Below are 27,453 nucleotides of genomic sequence, written 5' to 3' on the forward strand. Positions count from 1 at the left end.
AAATGGGGTTGTAATACCAGCATGTATTTTTGTGATAAATAAATATACTGAGTGTATTTCCCCAAATGAATTAATACAAAGTGCTGTGTATTGTATTGTTATGTGTTGTTCTCCATAAAAACTTTTTTGTGCAACAACTTGCAGATTTTTCTCATGCCTACGGTTATAAGTATACTATAGTTAAAAATAGCTACTTTCTTAATAGTAACAATAGTTATAAAAACTGCTTTTCGAGCTCGGTGGAAATCCCACGCAATATCAATCTTTCTTCTCACGATCATTAAAATACTGATGAAGAATCACAATCAGAAGACAGACAGATAGTTAATTTACCAAATGTAAGTGAAAAGATAAAGATGATGGTAGGCCTTTACATTTATATTCAATATATATAAATACACACATGATTTCTGAATTTTCCTCATAAACAATTAACTCTCAGTGTCAGACTGCAACTTAGACATGGCACAACTTTATTTTATATACTATACAACCAAAGTGATTTGTTATTTTTAACAGAATGGACGACTTAATGGAAGTATTTATAAATACAATGCAACTATTAACATAGAGCATAATGTATGCTAAATTCTAGGGAGAGTGCCATCTTCAGAGTGGTGAGATGTCAGCACCAGGTCAAGATGAAATCTGTTCAGAATCAGACCGGGCCTTCTCACCAAAAAGTGGAGTTGCAGTCACCTTCCACAGCTCCTGCAGAAATGAATAATAATGTATATTAATTAAAACCTTATCTTTGGGGAAATCCATCCACTATATCTGATATAGCCCAAAAAAATTAGGAGGGATCTACCACACGTGCAACAGTTGCATCAGATAATAGTTAGACCACTTTCATGTTTTTGTGCACTTTTTTGTGTTGTAGATTTATCTATAAATGGATAAAACTTGTATTTGTCCCATTAATCCACACAAAAAGCCCATACTGACAAAGTGAAAACAATATTTTTAGAATTTTCTTTGCAAAAATATAATGAATAAAAAACTGAAATCTGTCTTTTCTAAAAGTGTTCAGACTCTTTTCTGTGGCACTTAATGTTGTGGTCAGTTGCAGCTTGTTTATTTTTCTTGAGATGTGTCTATAACTTGAGGGAGAGGCCTAGCTGCCACTCCATTGCACTTGCAAGAGAACATTGCCAGTGGAGGTCATCCAGATGCTAAGCTGCAAAGTAAGTTAGTGTGGTGATACACAGCAACGTTGGACAAGCAACACTCAAGGCACAGGGAGAACATGCAAACTCCACACAGAAAGGATCCAGGCCAGAGTTCGAACCCAGAACCCTCTCGCTGTGAGGCGACAGTGCTAACCACTGCAACACTCTGCCGCTCACAAATATCACTATAGACTCAATATTATCTCACTAATATTGCCGGATATTGTCAAAATAGTGAGTGAAGTTTAGACGGAATGAAGGAAAGACGTGTGATCATTATCAGTCATTATACAGTCTATAGGCGTTTTCAGACCGGACGACCTTGTTAGGATTCCTGTCTGTTCCCAGTGTGTTTTCCTCTGTTTAACCCCGAATACCTTTCCTCTTGTGTCCTGTCATTCCCCTGTCTGTTTTTTCTCCCTCAGCAGTACCTTCCTCCAAGCCCCGCCCACTGCCGCACCTCTCCGGCAGCACAGCTGAGCGGCATTCCGGTGATTACGCCGGCCGCTACTAATACTCCGGTCTCCGGCCCAGCCGGTGTCAGTTCGTCCGTTGCCTACCCGTCAACCCGTCCAGTAAGTCCGTTCCGTCTCCCGTTGTTTGAGAGTACGCTTCTGACCTGTTTCCTGTTTCCTGCCGTTCAGTGTCGGGCCACGGGCATCCACCTGAACGAAGAAGATTCCAGATCGTTCCTCGGAGATCATCTGCTGCAATCTTGGCAATCCTGTGTCGAGCTACGAGTGTCACACAGTCGACCCTGCCGGTTCCGTCCAGTGTCGAGCCATGGGCATCACCTGCACGAAGAGACCCTCCAGTGCGTTCCTCGGAGATCCGCTGTCGAGGTTTTGGGCGATCCTGTGTCGAGTCGCGGACGTCACACAGTCGATCCAACCAATCAGCTCGCTGAGGAGAGATCTGGGGATTCCCCCCAGCGGAGCATTGCCGTTCGGCTACGTCACCCGGCCACGTGTCAAGGGGAACCCCGGGATTCCTTCGGGTGGCGCAGCGCAGATTGACACAGACTCTTGGCGTGCATTTCCGGGTTGCTCTCGCTGCCCGGGAAATAAAGACCTGATTCTTAAGAGATTTTGCCGTGTGTCTGCATTTGGGTTCGTTTATCACCTCACCTCATAACAGACCTATTTCACTGTTCTAAGAACGGTGGGAGGGATTTCCCCCTATCTTGTGTGTCTGCACCGGGGAAGCTTAGAACCTTTTAAGTTTCTATAACTCTGTTTTGTGGGACTTTTTCAGCTCCTACCTCTGCCAGGGTACTCTCCCCCGCTTCAATGGGAACTGTCGTGGCACACACAGGAGCACAGACAACCGCCGTGTTTAAAACACATGGAAACAGTAAGCTCGGTAAACTGCAGCTATGAATGAACAAGCCTTTCAAAACAATGAAAGAAAGAAATGTTTCACGAGAAAAGCCTTTTTATGAGGGATATTTTTTCTTATAAAACTCTACAGAATATATAGGAAGTGTTGAGTTTCTATTGACCTGCAATGCACTTACTGACAACACAAATGATAGCGGATCCTAACAAGGCTTTAAGTGAATCAGTTAATACATCTTAAATGGAATTATGATAAATTTGATAATTAATTTTGTTTTTATTGGCCATCTTGAGTAAAACACACTTTGGATATTCAAATATGAACATGAATCAATCAAGTAAACCAGATCAAGTAAACTGAAAACCGTATTTACTTAATTGGAGAAATAAGCTCCAATATAGCACTCCGGCAGCAGCTGTCATTTCACAGTTCCTATTCGTGATGTGAATACTATAGGCCATAGAACCTATTCGGTTCTGAGGGAAACTCTCTGGGGGGTAGTTCCCCTCAAGAAAGTCTGTAGAACTGTTTGGTCCGAAAACACCTTTCGTCACTCCTCTGTCTGCTGCAGGTAGAGGGAGGAGAGGTTGACTTTGGTGGGGGTTTGCCGTCTCAGCCAGCAGCTGACAGCAGACAGTTTGACCAGTTTTAATAGCAGCCAGAAATTCCTCAGTTCTCTGTTTAGGTGCTACCTTCCTACTTCACTCCGACTTCCAAATGTCATCCTCACCATCACACACACACAAGCTCTCAGGCTCTCTCCCCACTCGGTGCCAGGTTGTTGAACTCTCTCTTTCTCCCTCACTCTTGCACGTTCTCTCTTCCTCCTGCAAGCCTTTGGCGTACACTCAGAAAAGGTTTTGGTGTTTATTTGGCTTAGGCACTGCGAAAAAGCACTTGGAGAAAGAGAGAGTTCAACAACCTGGCACCGAGGGAGAGAGCCTGAGAGCTTGTGTGTGTGTGATGGTGAGGATGACATTTGGACGTCGGAGTGAAGTAGGAAGGTAGCACCTAAACAGAGAACTGAGGAATTTCTGGCTGCTATTAAAACTGGTCAAACTGTCTGCTAAAATAGTAGGACAAACCCTATTTCTTGATAACAGCTCGCTCCAGAAGTAGGTGAATGAATACTGGACTCCATCCACTGCGATGCTGTGTAACTGCATCTGTGCTGTGCCAACTCCGCCCCTACTGGTGCACAGAGCGGTGGTTGCCTTTTAATAAAGTTTTTTAATACTTGAGTGCTATGTGTCCAAATCATACCAAATTCGCCAGTGCAGTGCAGTCCCCAGCTATACACCCACCAAGTTTGAAGAATATGGAAGAAACCTTTACGGAGGGACAAACATACAACCCCATTTTCAAATTAAAACCGCAAGCAGTGATATGCGGCCGGCTCCCCAACAGCACGCGAGGGTCCGCATATTCCCGCTTGCACTTTAAAAAAATTTCTCGATCTTGTTCCTTATTCTTCTTTAAAAAAAAATAGCTTATTTTGGCGGCTTTAAAATCTTCAAAAACTAAGCAAAAGCAAAGTTTCGTGAGGTTTGGAGCATTGTTTGACCTTAAAGTTCAACTTCCTGTGTCACGGCAAAATATTAAACATAGCCGCAAACCCAAAAGTCATTTTTTGAGTCACTTTTTGGACGCCACGGGCACACCGATCGACGAAAACTAATTATTTTGATAACTTGTAATTGTTAAGAGTGCAAAGACAACATTTTAAGTCCATCTGACAAAATCTGTAGGAGTTTGTTAAAGTACAACATTGCGTGAATCGCCAAAAATGGCAACTAAATTCAAAATGGCCACCACGCCACGGGCACACCGATCAACAAAAACAAATTCTTTTAACAAATTTTCATCTCCCAGGTGTTAAGATAGGACAGAGAAAATTTCAGATCAGTGTGTCAAAATCTGTGGAGTAGTTCGTTAAAATACAACACGTGCGAATAGCCAAAAAAGGCAACTAAATTCAAAATGGGGGACTTCCTGTTTAGTTGAGGTCATGCTGCCAAGATACTTTTTTGTACATTTTGTACAAATTTTGGTGCATGTTGGTGAAACTAAGTGCTGGGGCTGCACTTTAGGGGACGCTAGCGAGCTGTTTGGCCACGCCCACTCGCAAAACATATCAGATGTATCGTCTCACCACGCCGGATGTATGTGCCACGTTTCATGAGGTTTCAAGCATCCTTTGACCTTAAACATCAACATCATCTTTTCCAGTGTTTTGTTGAGCCTGTCCCAAATGGAAACAAGGTTTTTGTGCTCAGGCTTTGTCTTTAATGTAGGCCTCTTCTATGTTCTCAATCCCCACATAGCTGTGTGCCCAACAGTGAAGACTGAAACTGAGAAGTTCTTCTCTTCTATCTCTATGCTGTCCTTTTCTCTCTATGCTCTCCTCTCACCCCAACCTGTCGAGGCAGATGGCCGCCCACCTCTGAGCCTGGTTCTGTCGGAGGTTTCTTCCTGTTAAGAGGGAGTTTTTCCTTCCCTCTGTTGGAGGTTTTTCTCCCTTAAAGAGGAGTTTTTTCCCTCCTAGCTTATGTGGGAATTGTTGAATTGTTGGGTTTCTCTGTATAATATTGTAACGTCTTGCTGTAAGGACGTTAATGTGTTAAGTGCCATGAAATAACCTATGTTGTGATTTGGCGCTATATAAATAAAGTTGAATTGAATTGAATTGAAACTGCATTGTATTCCTGATAGAAACATGAATTTATAATTGTATTCATTCATAAATGATTCTATTCATTTTCTATTTCTATTACATTTAGAAATGATTAAATCATTTGTTCAGGACAAAAATTCTAGCAGTGGTAGAGTGGGTTACTCTGGACAGGAGGACACAGCAATTCAATCCCTGTGTCCTCCTGTCCATGTGTCAAAGTGTCTTTGGGCAAAGCACTGAACCCCAAGTTGTTCCTGATGGCAGGGGAGCACCTTGTATGTCGTCATTGGTGTGTGAATGTGTGAGTGGGTTAATGGTAGGCAAACTGTGAAAATTGCTTTGAGACCGCCACAGTAATAAAGCCGAGTTGACCATTTACCAATTAGCTAAAGCAACTCAACAGTCCAATCATGATTCAAAAATCCAACGTTTGCTTTAGGCGGACATTTAAACTACACTAATATAGGACATTTTTGTACCAGCCAATTAGCTAGTGTGGTAAGGCTGCTGTTTTTTCTTTAACTTCATGTAAATTGTCAAAAAACATGTAAACTTTAGGGTTCTGTGTCTCCAGCCTACTAGAATTCTCTGTGGTTCAGGGGTCTCCAACATTTTTCCCTCTGAGAGCTACTTTGACAAAAAGGAAGTGTCCGAGAGCTACTCATGAAGCTTTCAGACACTTTTCACACAGCCGAGTTCCACAAAACCAGCTAAATAAGCTTATTTTATGTGAACAATAACAAATTGATACTCAACACACACCTTGTCCAACCTGCACTACCTGTTGCTTGGTTGACACACCAGTATGCTCCCTTTGCCAAAGAATAGGGATCCTCAAGCACATCTTGAACTGCTGTCCAAAGCAAAGGGAAGGCCGATATCGCTGGCAGCATGACAAGGTGCTAATGACCATTGCTGAAACCATTTGCAATGACATCACCAGCTGCCAAAGGCCAAACACTCAGCGCAAACAATCAGCTTCATGTCTGCAAGGCTCGGCATCACAGAGGAGAGGAGGAGGAGGGCCATCAACAACAACACAATGGCTGCTGAAAAAGCCTCCAGGTGGCTCTGGATCAGGAAAGCAAATCCGTCGGAGTACAGCTTGGGCACAAGTTAAGGCCTGATCAACCTCAACTGGGTCGCCTGAGGGAGGGCTGATGTTCGAGAGACCCGAAACACCCGATTATCTCAGAATACATCACTGATGAAGTAGATATTTCATTACAACGCTGGCCAAAAGTATGTGGACTCCTCACTGAAACCTAATTGATTTACAAGGAATTCATTAATTTTTTTGTAAATATGTGACAGTATGTGCTGTACTTTAAATCTATACGCTATCATTGGCTGCATGACCAGCCCAGGTTATGTCCAAGCTGAAGACAAGGATGTCTGTCTTCTGTCATTACTTTCTTACTCCGATCAAGAGAAGCAGCAGATTGACGAAGTTGCGCAAGCAAAGATCGCATTATGGTAAGAAGGAGCAATAATTAAAACAAAACTATGCTGTCGCTCAGAGCTCAATTTACTGCATCTTAAGAAAACACTCCAGCAAAAACAATGCACTAGCAATTTAAGAAAAACTCTTCATTTGACAACACGTGCATTATTTAGAAAACTGCAAATCAAACCTACCTGTAACGAGTACTGTATATTGTTGTGTTGTCTGTGTTGTGTTTTGCAGCACCTTTTTGTACTTGTACTTTTGTACCGACTCGCAAAACACATCAGATGTATCGTCTCACCACGCCGGACGTATGTCACTCGTTTCGTGAAGTTTCAAGCATCCGTTGACCTTAAACATAAACTTCCTGTGTCACGGCGAGCGAGCCGTTTGGCCACGCCCACTCGCAAAACACATCAGATGTATCGTCTCACCACACCGGATGTGTGTGACACGTTTCGTGAGGTTTCAAGCATCCTTTGACCTTAAACATCAACTTCCTGTGTCACGGTGAGACATCCAACTTTGCCGCATCGTCACGGCGACACCCATTGACAAAGTCGAACAAACGTCTCAATATATCATCAACTACAAGTTTAGGTTATTGTGACCCGACTTTACATTCATGGGATCAACCAGCTCGACGTAGAATGTGAAAGTATGAAAAGTGTCATTTCCAGTGGCCAACAGGGGGCGCTATGACTATGAGCGAATATTACCCCACAGGGGTCTTCAGGGCGGGGCTGTTATCATACCTGTGATGTTTGGAGAAGGTCGGTCCATGTACATAAGATTTAAAGCAACTCGTAGTTTCATGGCGAGACGCTCAAAATGGCCGCCTCTCACGGGCACACACATCAATGAAAACAAATTATTTTGATAACTTTTAATCCTAAACATGTTTTCTATCCATAGAACTTAAATTCAAGTCGGTCGGAAAAAATCCCTAGGAGGAGTTCAACAAAGTACAACGTGTCAGAATCGCCCAAAATGGTGATTAAATTCAAAATGGTGGACTTCCTGTCGAGTTGACGTAACGGTGCAATGTAACTTTTTTGTGCGTCTAGGTGTGATACACGTGTCCACCAGATTTGGTGAATTTAGGTAAATGTGGCCGCCGGGGCATCTCTTTAGGGGGCGCTCTAGAGCCGACTCCACTAGAATACTAAATTTTTCGCTGGGAGACATATGTGTATCCATTTTCATGAGTTTTTGAATATGATAAAGCTTCCAAAAAGGCAAATCACTTTACGTAAGAATAAAAAGAACGACCAACATCTTTACGAAATACAATAGGGCTTTCGCACCGATGCTCGGTGCTCGGGCCCCAAGTAGTAACTGAAACAGCTCAACTTCTCTGAAACTTTGAGAAATTGTATCAACTACTGGCTGCAGAAGGTCAGATTGTTTTTACGTCTAGAACTGCATAGTGAACTATGTCTAATTTTAGGTTTCCTTTAGACAGATCAGCATATTGCAAGAAAGAGATTGCAGCAAGCAAATTTGGTTTGATCTATAATGCACTAAACTAGAAACCCATCCATCCAGCCATCCATCCATCCATCCATCCATTATCTATACCCGCTTTATCCTGAACAGGGTCACGGGGGGGCTGGAGCCTATCCCAGCTCACTTTCGGCAAAGGCAAGGTACACCCCGGACAGGTCGCCAGTCTATTACAGGGTGAAATCTAACCCTTATTCCTTATTCAGAACAAAGACATGTAGTTTGGGAAACCTCCAATAGCTAAGGGGAAAAGCAGCAACATACAAACTTTACTGGCCTCGTTATCCAGAAGAAGAGACTGCTCCTGTCTGACCTGCTTAGTCCGCAGTCCTCCTCAGGCTGGACTGAGGAATATACAGACTATGTAGCAACTGATAATATAAACTAATGTCTGTTCTTAATCCTGTCTAAACTTCACTCAGTATTTTCATGTCAAGAATATTAGTGAGATATTTCTGAGTTCATAGTGACTTTTCTGTTGTAAACATTTCTGTTGGTGCTATAAAAACTATTTTGTCATATTTAAAATATAAATATTCTAAGGAGAGCTCCTTTTTAGTCCCATCATCCCATCTGCCTCAAACTTGGTGAGTGTTTCGCTGGGGTTCTGAGGGTTAGCACTGGCTAATTTGGTACGATTTTCACACGCGACACACTTAATATAAATAAACTTTAATGAAAAAAAGGCGACTCGTGCTCTGTGCGGCAGTGGAGGCGGAGTCGTCACCGCCGTGCAGCTACAGTTCCAGAACGTGTGAATGCGCGTGTCTTCACCTACTTCCACAGTGAGCTGTTGTTCAGAATCAGGGTTTGTCCTACTATTATAACAGTTGGGTGCAGTGCCCAAGAGCTTTTTCACTGAATCAACACAAAAAACAAATCTGAGTGTGTGGCGAGGGGGAGCGCAAGGAAGAGAGAGCATGCGAGCACAAGGGAGAAAGAGAGAGTGCCACACGGCGAGTCAGCGTTACATAGGGAGGGAGCCCGAGAGAGCGTGAGTGTGTGACAGTGAGGACAATGACGGGACACAAAAGCAGAGTGTGAGAATACATAAGACGCTGACCCCCATTCAGGTTTTAGATTAAAATTAGGTGAAGCTTAAAGGTTATTGTATCTTAACAATAAGCAATAAATACAGTCCCAATTAAGATGCGTCTCTTACCAGATGCTCGATGCGTTCATACAGAAGAAATTGTGTAAAGTTAGCAGGGAGCTGTTCCACTTTGAAGCTACATTGTCCATCCATCTGGTCCTGGAGTTGGGACAGACAGTGGCTGAAATGATCATAGGCCTCACAGGAAACATCCATGTGTCGCAGGGTGAAGTTCATCCTGGTAAGATATCCAGGCACAGCAAGAAGCACAATTACTGCTTGAACTTGGAACTAAAACTACAACACAATGGTTTCATCCAACCTAACATAATCGAAAGTCCCACATGAATATCTGAATCAGTGCTCCATACACTCTGTCATGAATCCACATATCTTAAATTTTAACCAAAAACAATGCAGATAAGTTAAGAAGCAAAAAATAAGGCACAATAAATTACTATATTGCAGGAATGAAATCCCCAACAGAAATATGTCCTTTTTAGGAAAGTCCAAATAGTCAAATCATGCCAAAGTTCTGTTCACAAAAAAAGAGTGAGTTAAAAAAAAGTTTTAACAACAAACAACAGAAGGCAGTATTTCATAATTGAGATCTCAAAGCTCTGGTCAGTTGATCTACTTTGTGCACAAAGGAGTGCCTGGCTAAAGCTCAATATTTGCTGATGTCAAAGAAACATGTGCAGCGAAGAAGATGAAACTGTATTTCCTCCTGCTGACTGCGGACTGTACACACGGCCAATGATTGGCATGTACACTGCTAAAAAGCTACACTACACGAGGGACTCTGCACTCTTGCCCACTGCTGATGTTTTGCTTCCATTTTGTTTTTATCGTCACAATTTCCTGTCATTGATTAAACCCCTAAAAAATAATCTCTATTCATGAAAATCACATATTTTGAAGATTTTTTCCAAGAAGCTGATTGGCAAATGCCTTGGAAACCTAAAAGTGACTTTGACATAACTACACCTTTGCCACTTGGATGCATTATTTTGCAAATAGTCCCCAATCTATTTCTCCAACCACATGTGCAGACTCCTGATCGTACAACACCTAACTACATCGCCTTCTAACCCCACGATCTTTCAATTTGAGTAAGAAATGTGTTCTCCTTCTGCTACAGGCACTTGGCATGAAACACTTATGAAATAAGAAGGAGAATTAAGGTTGTTTAATGACTAAAACACAGCAAGCAGTAATAACTTGGTCTGTAGGCTGCGGCACAAAGTAGGTAATAACAATAACAAAAATAACCCATTTAACAGCATTTACCTACAATAGAAGCAAAACCAAATCGGGAAGTGAGATAAAACGGGCAGACAGAATTACTGCCGGTGGGATATGAAGCCATGCAGAGGACGGACTAAGATCGCAGTGCATACATGACGTGGGGAAAAATGCAGGCAAGACCTCTGCATCGGTGCAGACTTGAGTAAACTTGACCGTTGCTGAAGCGTCAATGGGAGAGAAAAAGCAAAGTTTTTTCCTTCCTACCCCAGTCACGAGGATTGTCCCAGCCTGACTTTGTCCAACTAGTGTTCATAGCTTCAGTTGTTGATGTGCTTATAGTTAAATGAAGGTTCACTCAACCAATCAGCGAACAGAGATCATTGAAGAAAATGAATTAAAGTAGTGATGGAAAATTGACTCACCAAAAAGAACATAGGTTTTAATGTTTCAGCTTTCCAAAATATGTTTAAATGTAGATGGTATTACAGGATATGCTCTTGTAAAATGTGCCCTGTCAGAATAACAGTCATTTAAACAGGCGTGACCTACCTTTTCTCTATGGCGAAGAAGATGGTGCAAGTGTGAGGAAAGTTGCTGCAGAGTTTGTACAGTGTTCGGAAAAGGCCATCTGTCAGATCATCATCATAGCAAACTGGGGACACAAAATACAAATACAAATAATTATTCTGCTTTTCAGTCTTGGCATCTGCATTGTTTGGTTCTGTGGTTCACACTGCAGCTCTTAAGACGAAAGTTAGAAATGCAATATACATTGCTTTCAGGATTATGTTTCGCCATGAGGACATGTGATGTAATTTCTCTATCAATTACATGTCATTGACCCTGTGTTTTCACACTGTGCTTTCTCCTCTCTGTCCTCTCTCTAACTGTGCCTTCATGTAGGTCTCTCCTGCTCTGGAGCTGCATGTTTACAATTTGCTGTCACGGAGCCCTCCAACTTGTTGTTGTTCAGTGTTTCAGTTATTATTTTTGTCATTATGACCACTATCATTAGCATTTTATGCTTGTAAATATCTGTATGACTATAACTATACAAAATAATAGAACTAAAATAACCAAGTTGACAGAACTTAAATACCATTTACTATCTTTATTCTCTCCACGCTCCTCTCATCAAACCTGGTCGAGACAGACAGTGGCTTTTAAACTTTTTTTTTTCTTTGCCACTGTTGCCTAGCGCTTGCTCAAGAGGGAATTACTGAATTCCTCTCTATAATATTGTAAGGTCTTTATCTTACTGTGTTAAGTGCCCCTGAGATCGCATGTTATAAATTAGCGCTATTTGAATTAAATTAAACTGCGGTATCATGTTTGAAAACATCTGTTCAGAGGCATGTTTCTTTTGGTACCGTCAGAGCGAATTGTTTTTTTCTGCAGCTGATGAATATTTAGTTGAATTGGAGCAAGCTTTCTTATTGTTTTTTACATCGCGGAAAGGTACCACTGCTGGATACGTCAGGTCACTACTAAGCCATTTTCGAGAAAATGTTAGAAAAACATCATAATAAACAAACAATCAAAACAACTAATAAAAAAATAAAAAACTCCAATGAAAATCAAGTTTTTAACCTTTTTAACATGTCCATGTGGTGTTACTTATATGCGGATGGAGGCTTACATCTAAAATACTTGTCAGCATAAAATGATTTTGTTTTTCTTCTCATTCTCGCCAGTGATTTCGACCACGCAGACCTTAAGACTGTGCTTTCAAAAATATACCAGCATGTGGATTTTGGATTTTCCAACAAGGGTAAATAATACACTGGACCTGGTCTACACAACCCTTAAAGGAGCATACAAGGCTACACCCCTTCTGCACCTCGGCCTCTCTGATCACACCTGTGTTATGCTAAAACCAGCATACAGACCAAGGGTTAAAGTGATCAGGCCAGCTCAGAAATCGGTACGGGTGTGGCCAGAAAATGGTACTGCTGCACTTCAAGACTGCCTTGACACCACAGACTGGGAATATGTTTAAGCAGGCAGTCACCTACAACAACCACACACACAAAAAAAAATCCAGGAATACAGAGAGACTGTTACTCCCTACATCACCAAATGCATTGATGATGTGACCCACATGAAAACCATCACCACCACGGCTAACCAGAAACCATAGCTGACGGGGGAGGTGCACAGGCTGCTGAGGGTCCGGTGCGCCACCTTTAGAGCTGGTGATGCAGCTGGTCTGAGAACAGCAAGGGCCAACCGGTCCCGTGGAATCAGGAAAGTCAAACATCAATAAACACAGACTACAAACCCTCACCATCTCTCTGTGACATCTCTCTGCTCAAAAATCTCAACAACGTCTTTGCACGTTTTGATGCACAAAACAACATTACTGCACAGAAGCCCACAACCCCCCCCACCAACCTGTTTGCCTTTCTCCAGCCAGCGTAAAAAGCACACTCTCCAAGATCAACGTTCGCAAGGCAGCTGGTACCTGGTCGTGTGCTGAAAGAATGTGCAAAGGAGCTCAAGGAAGTTCTGACAGACATGTTTAACACCTCTCTGAGCCAGGCTTTTGTCCCCACGTGCTTCAATGCCACCACCACCATACCTGTGCCAAAGAAGTCATCCCTATCCTGCTTTAATGACTACCGCCGTGTTGCACTAACCTCCACCATCATGAAGTGCTTTAAAAGACTAGCCATGCAGCAAATACAATCCACCCTCCCTCCCTCTCTCTCTCTGGACCCATGTCAATTTGCATATGGAGCCAACCGATTCACCGAGGATGCCATCTCCTCTGCCCTCCACTCAGCCCTCTCCCACCTGGACACTTGAGACTCATACGTGAGAATGTTTTTCATAGGCTTTATTTCAGCATTCAACACCATCATTACTCAGCAGTTAGTATGGAAACTGGACCGGCTGGGCCTCAGCTCTTCTCTCTGTAATTGGTTGCTGGACTTTGTCACTGAGAGAAGCAGTACGGGTTGGAAACAATACATCAGGAACCATCACACTGAGCACAGGGGCTCCCCAAGGATGTGTGCTCAGCCACCTGCTCTTCACCCTGCTAACTCATCACTGTGCACCTCTCTACAGCACCAATCACATTGTAACGTTTGCGGATGACATGACTGTGGTGGATCTCAACTACATGAATGAGGTGGACCGACTGGCCACGTGGTGCAGGGATAACAATCTCTCCCTCAACGTGACGAAAACAAAGGAGATTGTTATAGGCTTCAGGAGAACCCTCACCCAATAGTGGTTCTGCTGTGGAGCGGGCGAGCGGCACCAAATTTCTGGGTGTGAACATCACAGAGGATCTCTCCTGGACAAACAACACTGCATCACTGGCCAAGATAGCCCAGCAGCTCCTCTACTTCCTCTGTAAATTAAAGAGAGCAGGAGCCCCAGCACCCATCATGTGCTCCTTTTACTGAGGCACCTTCCAGCATCCTGACCAGCTGGATCACTGTGTGGTACGGAAGCTGCACCGTCTCCAACCGCAAGACCCTGTCGTGGGACTCAACCCGTCCCTCACACAGCCTCTTCAGCCTCCGTGTACGCTCCTCCAGACAGAGGAACAGCTTTGCCCATGAGGCTGTCAGGATACTGAACTCTCTCCCCTCTCCTCCTTGCCCCATAAAGTCTGAACTTTTGCACTATGGACCCGTATTTGCACTACATTGTACATATATATATTACAGTTAAGCGTCACTGTGGTTGTTGTTGTTTTTATTGTTACATATTTATACTTTTCTTGTTTGATCTTTATTTATTTTTTTCGTGGGACTGTGAGAAACAATATTTCGATCTCTCCATACGTCTTGTACATGTGGTGGATTGACAATAAAGTTGACTGAAGGCACAGCTTTTCCAAACAAGACTTGCTTTATCACCAAAAAAAAGACACACTTCCAGTTGTTAGAGATTGCACCTAACTTTCATGCATGCAGTATGTGTTGAATTAATATGAAAAACATTTAAAGCACTAATTTTTTTACATTCGATTTAGCCTATGTATTCCACATTGCAGAAGATTTTCTCCCATGAGATCATAATTAAAGAACTTTCTTTTGAAAGTACTTTTGCTTTTTGATGACAGAATTTCTTCCATCTAAGAAACAGTAAATATTGTTTTAACTTTGGTTGACTGTCTCCTTTGTAGATAAATTACATCACACTTAAATTGCCAAGTTAACCTGAAAATATTATTATTATTCCTAAAAAATTTGTGAAATTAGTGAAACTCACTACTTTTGTTTATCCCTGCTGATCTCTACCTGCCATGCAGTATTTCCAATGTGTGGTACTGAATTGATATTATATGATGCAAGTAAGGCTGGCATGTTGTTTCACTATAAACACAAACAGTACCCACAACAAGAGGCCTCTCCTGATAGCTTTCCAAAGAATGCCTTTTGACTGGCACCCCAAATTCATCCAAATTCACACAGTGGTGTAATCTTCGCAAGACATCATTCAGGAAAGTTTAGTGTGAGGACAGAATTGGAAAAGAAAATTAAATGTCCTGTGAGGGTTATCCAACTGCACACCAATCAGTTTGCTGATTTGTCTTTTATGTTGTTGTTTTTTTTTTTTACTAACTGCAACAGATTTCAAGTCAGCCTCACTTTTAAAAGGATCATGCAGCATAACACCTGCTTGGATAAATTATTTCCCTTTTTCTGTCAATTGAACATATTGATCAAGCTGAGAAAGACAGTGCGAACACTCCAGGACAAAATAAATCAAAGTGCCATTTAACCATGGCATCCTAGAGAGATATATGCCCCACCGTCTGTCAAAAAGTGTTTTATGACTTGATTGAATGATTTATGACCCATACACGCATTTTAGGACTATAGTTTTTTTTTTTTTTTTTTTTTTTTTTTTTTTTTTTTAACAACACACACATCTGCACTTTCCAGTGTGCGATTCATTGCCCTTTTGTAGACCAGTTTTTATTGGACAGAAAAAGATTGATAAATGTTATTAATATAACACAGCTAATAATCTATGTATTACATAGAAAAACTCAAAATTAAATTGCAGATGGTCGTGCTGTAAAAAGTAAACAGGATGCTATTAAAACAAAGCTACATAGTCTGGGGTAAAATACATAGATTATTAGCTGTGTTGTATTAAGAACGTTTATCAATCTTTTTCTGTCCAATAAAAACTGGCCTACAAAAGGGCAATGAATCGCACACTGGAAAGTACAGATGTGTGTGTGTGTGTGTGTGTGTGTGTGTGTTTTTTAAAACTGTGTAAACCTATAGTCCTAAAAGTGATCACACTAAGATAAAACATTTGGTAAGTGACCACCAGCAAGTTTGTTGACTCAGAAGGCCAGGGACACCGGCGGAAACCCTGCGGGGACATGAGCCAATGGCAGAGCCCCTGTGGGGACAGCACTGTGGGAATCGGGGATGGGGGGAAGGAGGTGAGGGTTATAAGGATCACCTCATGGGTCTGGGAGAGTGCGAGACGGTCAGCGTTTGAACAGTGGGACTCCTATTGGGAAGACCTCACCAGGTACTGGATTATTTTTTATTTATTGTATCTTATTTTTAAATCAAGTTAAAATGACAGATTGTGTTTAATTTTTCTTCAAACAGCTTATTTAAATTTGCCTGTGCTATGCCTCTCATTATGCATGAATGGATTGCGCAATAATTGGCAAAATCATTTAATAGTAATGGTACAAGAATTTGCATTTAGTGACCAGAGGGTAGCAAATCACTGAGTCTGAGCCCAAAGTGGAAAAAGTAATAGCTGCTTCAGATTCACTGGTAGCAACTAGCTGATAGTGAAGCAGTTATACATGGATATTCAAATCCCACAAAACACCAACAAGGACTTAATGAAACAGCAGGTCCCTGCTTTCAATAGCACTGTAGTTGCGAGCTCAATATGTTCCAGTTGTGCTTTGACTGCCGTCATTAACTTGATGTCTTACAAAGATCTGTGTGCTCTGTGGTTGAAGGCTGACTGTCTGACACGATACCCTAAATGTTTGCTAAACAGTGCTTGCGTGGACATTGTTTGATTCTGGGCCAATGGATTAATTAATCGGAGACTTGGATGGTTTAAGTTTTTAGTTACCTGTTGTCATTGCGGTGCTTAGAGTGGCGACTTCATTTTGACCGTATGAATCCATTCGCTCCGTATAAAGCTGACCTACTCCATTCTAGTCTCATTGGTTTGTTTCAAAACTCTACCCCAGGGTCACGTGACCGGGGGAAGCGTGTATGGGGGCTAAGGTCAGCTAAGATCAAAGGGTCTGTCCTTTTTTCTTCCTTCCTTCCTTTTCCACGGTAATTAACTACTTTTTATTACCCTGCTTAATTCATTAAGATCTATGGATCATAAAAATCTGTAATTACAAAGTTTATTACACGTCGTCAAATCAATAAGATCAATGAACCATAAAAATACTTCCTTTCGTCATAAATCATTCATCAAAGTACACCTGCCAAGATCAAAGGGGGTACCTGATTGGAGGAAGACCTAAAAGGGGGTGGGGCTTAGGGGTCATAAATCATTCAATCAAGTCACAAAACACTTTTTGACAGACAGTTGAGCATATATCTCTCTCATCCTCCATGTCATATTGTCATGGTTTAGCTCAAAAACCTTTTGAACAAAACATGGTATATAGGAAAATCTGAATAAAAAAAAAAAACTCCCTTCTTCCCAAACGGTAACTGTTTTGTCACAGATTCTCAAGATAGAATAAAAATTGTAAATATACAAATTCAGCAGGAAAAAAATAAAGCAGCAAGACCCACGCCTCTTTCTCTGCCACTCTCAGATCAATTCCCTTCTCCCCAAGCTGTCTGAAAGCTGTTGATGGCAACATTGTGCTCTTATATTGATCCGCTTAAAAACCTACCATCAGCAGCGATGATGAAGTTGGTGTTGTTATACAAGTCGGCTACTTCCTCGTCTGTCCAACTAAACTCCACATCAGCATCTAGAAAGATTAGACACATGGAAAAGGCAGACATTTATAATGGCCAGAAGGTGGTTGGTTCAAACTCACACAAGCTGGAATAGGAGGCCTGTTTTACATCAGAGTTAAGAAATGTTTTTAAAATGTCAATATCATGGTCTGAACAAATCGTTACGATCCTCTGTACTATACTCTGAGATTTGACCATCTCAGCCACAGAGTGCTGCATGGTTGCTCCTCCATAATATGTTCATAAGAGGTTGAACATTAGTGTTTGATTTCTACATCTGTAACATACACTGAAAGTAGTAAACAAATACGGATAAAACTTTTGAGGTATTACTAGTATGGTCAAATAGGTCCAACATTGTAAGGCTCACATAGTTGTTTTTTTGGGAGCCGTGAGGGAGAGGAAAACACTGAGAACCTAGGTTCCACTAACAGCAAGGTTCCGATATCAGAGAAAAAACCTCATATAGGATATTTTAGATGAATTTAATTTAAAAAAAAAAAATCTAAATCTGAATTCCCTGATATCGATTAGATGACATGATAAACTATCATTCTGAAAGTAAATTGCTCTCTGGACATTTTCCTTTTAATATCAGTCTGACATCAGAAGGAATAAAGCTCAAATGTGAAACATTTTGAACAGGCTGGGCTGGATTGTCTACTTGTCCATTTTATTGTCCACTGTATAGTCTGTCACCCACTTTGTAGTGCTGATCAAAATCTCAACTGTAAATTTTCTTCTCTATATAGTGCACTTCTAGTGTATAGAAGCTAGTCCCTATATTGATCAGTCTAGACCATTTATACAAGTGCGGCCTCTCTTGTTTGTCATCACTTTAGGTGCTAACATTAGCTGCTAGTTGATGTGATTTTATAACCTATTAAAAGTGCCTGGTGGATTTTCCTCCTCCATTCACCAAGCTGGTGAGCATAATATTTCTCTTACTTTTTGATCATGCTAGTCTCCTCTGCCTGAGCAACAGGATTTGAATGACAGTTTCAACAAAAACTAGACTAGACTAGACTTTTTCATTGAGAATATGTGTGTTACCTGTGCAAAGGCCATGCTGGAGCCAATCCAGCTGTCTCACTCTCACGTCCCCACCTGATGGTCCAAAAAAATAATAAAAAAAATTGCATTAGGCCAGCTAAACTGTCATAGGCTTCTCTTGTATTTAATAAATTATAAAATTGTGAAATCAACAAATAACTAATGGTACGAACACTCTAAATTCTCTCAATAATAAGTAGAAAGGTAAATATAGGTAAATTTGCAATGAAATAAAATTTCTTATTTATTTCTTATTTAACAACACTAGTCTTATAAATATTTCTATATGCTTTCTAGTTTTTTGTTTGTTTGTTTGTTTTTTTTTTTTATCTTGGTGAGCATTTACAAAGCTGGCTTTTGTGGTGCTCTCCTTTTCAGAAAATATTTACATGAATTTTCAAATAGTTTCAGAGGAAATTAATTACATTTCATAACATTACACTCAGTTTCAAGGTAATTGAAATTCAGTTTATACGGAGATGCCAAGTTAGTGAATGCATTGATTATGCAAGTTAAGCATTGTTACTCTTATTTATTACTCATTTAGCAATTTGTTAATGATTTTTTTAAATTAATTTTGTCTTTTTAATACTTCCTTTCATGTTTAGAACAAAATCATCCATCCAGCCAGCCAGCCTGCTATCTATCCATCCGTCCGTCCATCCATCCATCCATCCATCCATCCATCCATCCATCCATCCATCCATCCATCCATCTGTTAATTCTAAATTGGAACAAATAAATTGTTGGAATGGCTTTTGGATCCAGTGTTTATATGTGCACACCACATTAGGTGTTCAGTGAACCAACACCACCACCTTCACTATAGTTTTTCCCATGGCCTTTTAAGCTGGGTTGAACATTTATGGTGGAAAATGGATTCACAAGTCCCTCCACCTGAAGATGATGGACAGCGCTAAGGAAAGCCTCAACAAGAAAGATTACCTCCTAAGTACCTGCAAGACTACAAAACTGAACTTTATGGAACGCCTCTAATACAACCAAGAAAGTGTGTAGAACCCACTGCAGAAAATGCAGAGACTGTTTCATTAAAAGAGGAAGTGGCACACCTAAAGTGTCTGGTCAAAGAGTTAATTGGAAGGTTGGAACAGGGTTATTCAGAGGGTGAAAGTGACCAACATTCTCAGGATGCCAAACACGCACTATAGATCTGACCAGGCATGTTAGGACAAATGTGAAGCCACTGAGAAAACTTCATTTGAACCAAATTTAGCCAACACAGTACCCACTCTAAACACTGGACAAATTTCCCAGTCTGCCCAAACCCTCTTTCCTTACTGCCCTAATCACGCTGCCTTTCTACCGTGGATGCATAGAATGGCTGTTTCTGGGCCCCTAGATTCAATATGGTTCCGAGTTTCAGCTTCTGGAGCCTTCAGCAGCTCAGGTGCCATCAAACAGTTCACCACTGCCATCCAGTGAACTAGGCTCTCGTGTACTCTCAGGCTCCCTTTTGTCATCTAGTAATATCCTTTCCATCATTGTGCAAGTAGGCCAGCATTCTTTATTTCGATCAGCACCTCGAGGGCCTTTTTAAACGCCACCCACTCCTCAACCATCTGACCAAGTCTCTCCAGTCTCCCCCTGTTCCCACACCAAGTATACCACCCTGGATCCTGGCCCCATCATACACAATCAGACCTTCACCTATTACTACTCCTCAAGTTCGATCAGCCAATTTGCAGCCTTCTACTCAACTTCAAAGTAATTATGGTCCATATCAATGTCAGCACCTCCCTCAGCAGTCTGTACAGAAGTGTCAATCTCAATATCTGGTCTCCCAGCCAGCTCTAGTTTCATATGCCCCACAACACTGGAGCGTCTCCTAAACTGCCCGTAGCTCTTATACAACAGATGAGGGGCTAAAGATATTCATCACATCATTCTCTTATTTCAGCCAAAATGACCCCTAATGAATTTAAAATTTTGAAGATGGCTCTCAATAACCTTTTATCACTAGAGGAGCCTGAAGTGTATAATGGACGTATCATCAACGTCTCCCCTCTGCTCGTCGCATTGCTTTGTCCTATCCCCATGACCCCCGACCTTTCGCCATGGCCAAGGTTGGTCGTTGAGACACTAAAGGGTTTCAAAATGTTGCGGTAAGAGTGACATCATTAGTGGGAATGTTGCAGTCTCTAAAACCAGGAGCAGGTGCCTCAGAGATATTTCTGCTGAATTTCTGCTGATTCATGCCCAAAGATATCTCCGTAGATGGCGCATTCACCTCTGACATGCTTATGTTTGTTGAGCAAAGTTATCCTGTAAATAAACTAAAGCACCGCTACCCATATTTGCATGGTCTCCCACTGAACTCCTCCAACCACACATCCTCACTGGATCAGATAATCCATTCCTCATTCCCCCCGACTGAAAGGGTTGAATATGGGCCAAAGGCATCTTCAGCTGCAGTAAGGACAAGGTTGGGATGGGCCAACTTTCTTTTGCTGAGTCACCTGATTATATCAATTGCCTATTTGCCTCACCAGGCAACCCCGACACTGAAAGGTTGTGGCCGGTTGACACCCTTCCATTCAGCAATGAAAAGTTGATCACCAGATCAAAACAGGGTAAGAAGGCCATGGATCTTTTACATCCTTAAACCATAGGAGTAGATGTAAATGTAACTTAACGCTACGTAACCCCTCTGCTCAGAAAGAAACCTGCATCTAAACTGAAAGCTCCAGTCGAGTTAGTAATGTCCCTTCTCCGTCGATCTAAGCGCAAAACTTGAAAGAAAATGAATAAAATTGATTTGACCTGAAAAGCCATCAACATGTGCATGTGTTGATATGTAGGAACTCCTTCAGTAGTGTAGGAAAGGTATTCCACGTGGCTTCTTAATGAAGGAGGAGAAAAGAACACTAAAGAGTGTGCAGAGATCTTTTCAAAACAACAGGTGGCTACTCTAAAAAAATCTCAAATTCAAAACATAGGTTGCTTGTCTACTCTTCTTTTTCCCTTTCTGAATAATTCAATGCTTGTTGTTGCATAATTTGGATGTCTTCAGTTCTATAATTCACTAGAAAATAAAGAAACACCCTTGAATAAAACGAGTTCCTCCAAACTTTTGACTGGTACTGTATATATGAATCTCTTTTCAGACATAGAACATTTAACATTGCTGGCCTCATCAAACTATTGGCTGTCAAGATTTTGGTTATTCAAGACAACTTTTTCATTCATGCTCCTATGCATTCCTTTACATGTGGACTTCATCAGAAAGAGGTAAGTCAGCGGTTAAGTTGAAATATGTAATGACAGGAAGGAAGAACTGTGTTTATTTAAAAATGCGCTAGTCTTTCTAAATTAATAACCTCTGTGAGGGTAAGGAACACCTGCTTCTTTTTTTCTCTTTTTGTGAAACTCCTAAAAGTTGTTAGTTGTATCATTTATAAGATTGGGATTTCTTCTGTCTCTTGACCTGCAACTGCCAACGCATAAGTGTACAAGATGCGTGTTTAATTACTCTCATTTTTACTTAAATTTTATTAGTTTATACCCACTAACAAAAATATTAATATTATTTTGGCAGTTTGGGGCAAACAGCGTTAACTTCCCCAAACATCACAGCTTCTCTTGGTGAAATTTCACTGCTTAGTGAAAAGGACAACATGCGATTTCATATGTTCTCAATGAAGCATGTTGTAAGTACCCCTGGCCAGTTGTATAGCAACAGCACATTAAGTATCAGTGGGAACTAGAAATATTTGAAGGGGAAATTAGTGATAAATAGGACAGCAACTATGTTATCTCACCTGCTGGCTCCATCATGTGTTTATTTAGTGTAACGTTTCTCTTGCACATGTTTAGAAGGTCTTCCCCCACATCTGTGAAAAAACAAACAGTGTAGTTTGATCAAGTCCTCTGCAAAAAGGCTTGAAGAGCACAGTTAATTGTTAAGTGCACAATCAAAAATGAAGCAGCCCATGTCTTCAGAGTCCAAACACAACAACAAGTCTTGTCTTGTCTTTTTTCAGGTGCTGTTTTTATAAAATTTCACCCTTTTCCTTTTTTTCCCCGTTTTTTAATGTTTAATTACTTAATTTAAATGTTGTTTTATTATTTTAACATGCTCCACATTAGTGTACGGTATACCTATTATATCATGGACACAATGCTGTCACTGTGAGAAAGGTTCACTGGCATAACATAACACAACAAAAAAAATCACTTTAACTTTAGATAAATTGGGAGGAATGTCTCAACTTCTGAGCTAGCCATGTGTTGGCCATAAAAAAAACCAAGATGATTCAGCATAAGGTGGTTCCTAAGTGTACTCAGTACCAAATAATCCTTTTGAATCCTTTTGAAAAATGTGTCATATTGACACGTAAGTCCTTGCAGCTCTGTAGCTGTTGCAGCACTTTGTCTTTTTTTTTTCTCGTATTGATGTATTCAGTGTTATATTGTATTTTTTTATTTTAGTTTTTTTTCAACCAACAATGAGCACATTTTTGTGTACATAAGGGAGGATCTCCTTGCGTTGCAATGGACCAAACTGAATTAAACATCCTATCCTGACGGAGTGAAAGAGAACATACCATGGATGCGGGACTGGGGCTAAGCAAAAGACTAAGAGATGGAGATATAAGCCTTCACTGCCATTAAAGAAAGAGAACATACCATGGATGCAGGACTGGGGCTAAGCAAAAGACTAAGAGATGGAGATATAAGCCTTCACTGCCATTAATCCTCATGGGTAATGTCAACTCTCTGAATAGCAAGTGTGATATGCTAGTGGCACTTGTGAAAAGCCCTTGGCTATACTGGGAGTGCAGCCACATGTGTTTTATGGAGACCGGGCTAAACAACAACAACAACCTGACTCCTGTTTAGATTAGGCAGGCTTTAGAATTTCACGAGCGGTTTGGTTTTTGAACAACAAGTGGTCTAACCCCAGTTATATTAATCTGAAGGAGAAGACCTACTGCCATGACACTGAACCTTTAGCTGTCAGTCTAAGACCTTATTATGCACCGAGGGAGTTCTCTCACACCTCTGCCATTGTTGTTTGCATTCAACCGAGACCGAGGGCTGTAGTGACATGTCACGTCATCCACGAGACCGTTGGAGAGACTACAGACCCAACACCCTGATCCCTACATTCCAATATCAGGAGATTTTAACCATGTCACCCTCACCTTTCATCTGACCCGCTTTGCACAGTATGTGGACTGGCCCACAAAGGCAAAAATAGTACACCTGATCTATTGTATCCTAACATGCATCTGCAACAATCATAGCTGCAAAAACTTGGTTGAGGAAGAGTTTAGAGTGGCCATTGAGAAGGACTTTGGCGAGAAGTTCTGGAAACCATCAGGCATCTCAGGAACAGAAAGACGGGTTTACCCCAGGCCCTTCTCAGAATGGGAGAACAACTGCTATCACAGACTGGGAATATCGTTGTGCTGTGGAAACTAATAACAGTGTATTGTGGGAAGCAGGACAAAAGCTTATTTTGAATCTAAATCAAGTAATTTATGAGATACTTGCTTCGACATTTCGTTGTTTGTTTGTTCTTTGTTGTAGTGTCAATTTGTGCCTGTTTGCTTGATAACCAGTTGAGGAAATGTGCAGATGAATTCAGAGATTGACAGGAAGAACGTTCTTAAGATATGATACACCTTTGTGGGCAGTACCCTCATTTTTTAGGGATTGATTAGTGGGTGAGGGGGACTTCCCAAATCAATTTTGGTGTTTTAAGGCCTAACAATTTATACAATAAACCATCCATGTTATAAAATGTGTTGCTTCTTTGCAGCAACATCTATGACTTTGGGCAGATATGCATGTAAATTGTAACTTCAGTGCGCATCAGAGGCATACAACTTTTAGGCTTTAATTTTAGCTTTTAGCTGAGAAGAAAAATTTAAATAATAATCAGAGCAAAAGTAGCTTGGCTGCTTTGACTCCCAATGAGAGCTAACCAAAGAGAAAGACACTAAGGCTACTGACTGACTGAGCTTCTGTGCTCAAGTTGGTTCATTTGGATTCACAGAATGATCATTGGTTTAAGATCGATTAAGACATTCAAATAAACTCTAGACAGTAACAAATCTGGGTAAGTTTGTATTGGGATATCTGATAGCATTATACCTGTGCAGTACACTGTTTTGGCCATTGTTGCCATTATGATGCTGGTTAAGCCTGTTCCTGCTCCCAGATCTAGGACTGTAGACCCCCTGAACGCGACCGTCTCAGAGAGGATGAAGTCCGCCAGGAGGAATGCCCCTCGCCACACCTGATGCACGCAAAAAAGACATGATGCTTTAGTTTTTCTTAATATCAACAAACACTTGTGTAAAACATTAATGTCACAGTTCAGAATTAAAGGGGACTTCTTTTGCTCATTGTAATTCTTTATATTCTGGGAATCACTAAAGTAGCTTTCCAAGATCCTGACTCTTATATTGACCCTTTAGGCAGCCCTTCAGTTCATCCTGAAACAAGCCGGTTTAGCTGCTGTTTCTTGTTTCTTTAAGGTCAAATGTCTCAGTCACTGTGACCTCATATCTTTCCCATTCTTGTGAACACAATATTTCAGCAACTCCCGAAGGGACCATCTTCAAATTTGGCACAAATGTGTATTTAGACGCCTGGATGAACTAAATATTTCTTAAAGTGATCATAGGTCAAAGGTCAAGGTCACTGTGACCTTACGTCCATCCTCTCCATCCATTCCATTTTCTTGAATGTGATGTCTCAGGAATGCCTTCAGGGAACTTCTTTAAATTTGGGAGTAACTTTTACTTGGACTCAAGGAAGAAATTGTAAGATTTGGTTGGTCAAAAGTCAAAGGTCAAGGTCACTGAGTTTAGATCTGTTACCCACTGTGAATGCTTTTTTTTTTTTTTTTTTAAGAAATGCCTTTAAGGAATCTCTCCAAATGCTGTACCTACATTCACACAAATGCACAAATTTTTATTTTTTATTTATTTTTATTTATTTTATTTTTACTTTATTAATCCCCGAGGGGAAATTTTTTCGCTACAGCAGCATCTTGGGGGGGAGCTGCTGCAACAGGCTGCCACTAGCGCGGCGCCATCTAACTTGAGGTGCATGTTTTTTGGGTTCACTTGGCCTCAAATGTTCACTAGGCCTCAACATTGAAGTGATTAGAGCTTGGTGGCCAAAGGTCAGAGGTCACGGTCACTGTGACTTCACATATTTCTCATTATTGGGAACACAATACCTCAGGAATGCCTTGGGGGAATTTCTTCAAACTTGGCAGTGACATTATAGGACTCAAGGATGAACTGATTAGAATTTGGTAGTCAAAAGTAAATCCAACGGCACAAAACACGTTTGTGTTTCTGTTATTCAATACTATTACTGAGGAGCAAAAGGTTAGATTGAGAATATATTTCACATTTATTACCGATACTAAATTGGTGACATAACCCCTGAATGTCCATCTGGAAATTGTGGTTGTGATTGTATAGATCTTCTGTGCTGTTAGGGTTGAAGTTGTGTGTAAACCATCCATGTTATAAAATGTGTTGCTTCTTTGCAGCAACATCCATATGACTTTGGACAGATATGCATGTAAACTGTAACTTCAGTGGGCATCAGAAGCATACAACCTCTAGGCTTTAATTTTAGCTTCTAAATATTGTCTTGTTAATGGGTGTATTGTATGTGCTAATGTAATAAGTTAAAAAATTTTTATCAGCTTTTGAAAAAAAGCAAGTACATTATCTCTCTGCCCCGTTGGTCTATACATTGTGAGTGTGCTGTACATAAAAAGAGATGATCATACAAGGAAATCCATAACAAGTTCACATCAGCTTATTGTGAAGTGTTCAAAGCAGGCTGAAGTTTTTTTCCCCAATGAATTACTTTTACATACATTTTCCTCATTATTTAAAACTTAAGCAATGTTTGGATATCTGATATCGTAATAATATATGTGACAGAAAATAGGAAAAAACACAATAGATCTGTTTTAAGTTTTCAATGTAAGATATTGACTGCAGATACATTTAATCGTCATTCCTCATAGGTCCTCATAGGCCAATTTAATGACCTCTAACTGGAAACTGTTAATACATTTTTCAAAAGATAGACTGGGATTATTATTGACAGAAAGCTCTCATTTGTCATCTGCACTCAGTGTCTGCAATAAACTAAAATATTCTGCAAATCGTATGTGGTGGCGGGGTGTGGTTAGCTCAGCTGCAGGGGGTGGAGAGTGGGAAGAGTGGTTCAGGGAACGGTGCTGGGCAGGTGTAATGAGCACAGCTGAGCTGAAAACAGACTGATGAGCACAGCTGAGCTGGATGTGAACTGATGAGCTCTCCCCTAATAAAGGGGAGCAGGGAGAAGGAGGAAGAGGAGGAAGCGGTTGCATGAGGACATTAGTGTATGGCCCGGGCAAATAACAGCATTTTACACCTAAACATACGACTGAGCGTGTCATCTGTGTCCAGGAGAGACCTTGCTACGTCGTACTTTTTTTTTTTTTTTTTTTTTAATAGTTCTATGAGAAACTAAGAGAACTGTGTAAAAAAGAGACACACCAATGCAGTTTGAGAGCACTACTTACATACAGATGTTAGATGGGGCCAGCATACCATTTAACAAATGACACTCACAAACCACTGATAAAGTGTAGAGAAATTTGTGAGTAAGTTTTACCTCTTCCATGCACACGCATGGATCAAGTATCATGTTTAAAGTTAAAAGTGTACAATTCAACATAAGAGAAGACTAACTCCTGTTGCAGTTGCAGCTTGCAGAATTATGAAATCACTGCCTCAATAGTCAGTAATCAGAGGTGAGGGAAATAAAATCTAACAAAAAATTGATTAAATTTTACTTACCTGCTTGCCGACATCCTCCAAAGTTGTGGCCATAGTGTGCTCTGTAAATAGATTGGATTCATATATTAAACACAGGCTGTGTCCAAAATGTCTCCTTATTTAATTATTTCTTGCACAATATCAGCACTACGG

The 27,453-nt window shown here is 40.8% G+C and overlaps 1 protein-coding gene across 1 annotated transcript in view; it reads right to left on the reverse strand.

Annotated features, from left to right (window-relative positions):
• Positions 1-450: 450 nt before the first annotated feature.
• The window catches only part of mettl22 (methyltransferase 22, Kin17 lysine), a 37,797-nt gene continuing 10,794 nt past the window's right edge, over positions 451-27,453 (reverse strand). Inside the window, exons 5-12 of the mRNA XM_069149875.1 lie at positions 27,322-27,362; positions 24,596-24,740; positions 22,255-22,326; positions 18,476-18,529; positions 17,353-17,433; positions 11,028-11,130; positions 9,300-9,468; positions 451-711 (exon numbers count right to left, since the gene is read on the reverse strand). Of these exons, the coding sequence (XP_069005976.1) occupies positions 637-711; positions 9,300-9,468; positions 11,028-11,130; positions 17,353-17,433; positions 18,476-18,529; positions 22,255-22,326; positions 24,596-24,740; positions 27,322-27,362 (740 nt within the window). The 3' untranslated portion in view covers positions 451-636. The remainder of the gene's footprint in view (positions 712-9,299; positions 9,469-11,027; positions 11,131-17,352; positions 17,434-18,475; positions 18,530-22,254; positions 22,327-24,595; positions 24,741-27,321; positions 27,363-27,453) is intronic.

Source organism: Embiotoca jacksoni, unplaced genomic scaffold (genome assembly GCF_022577435.1).
Source record: "Embiotoca jacksoni isolate LCO1_2020_lvr unplaced genomic scaffold, fEmbJac1.0.p SCAF_15, whole genome shotgun sequence".
Taxonomy (NCBI): Eukaryota; Metazoa; Chordata; class Actinopteri; family Embiotocidae; genus Embiotoca; species Embiotoca jacksoni.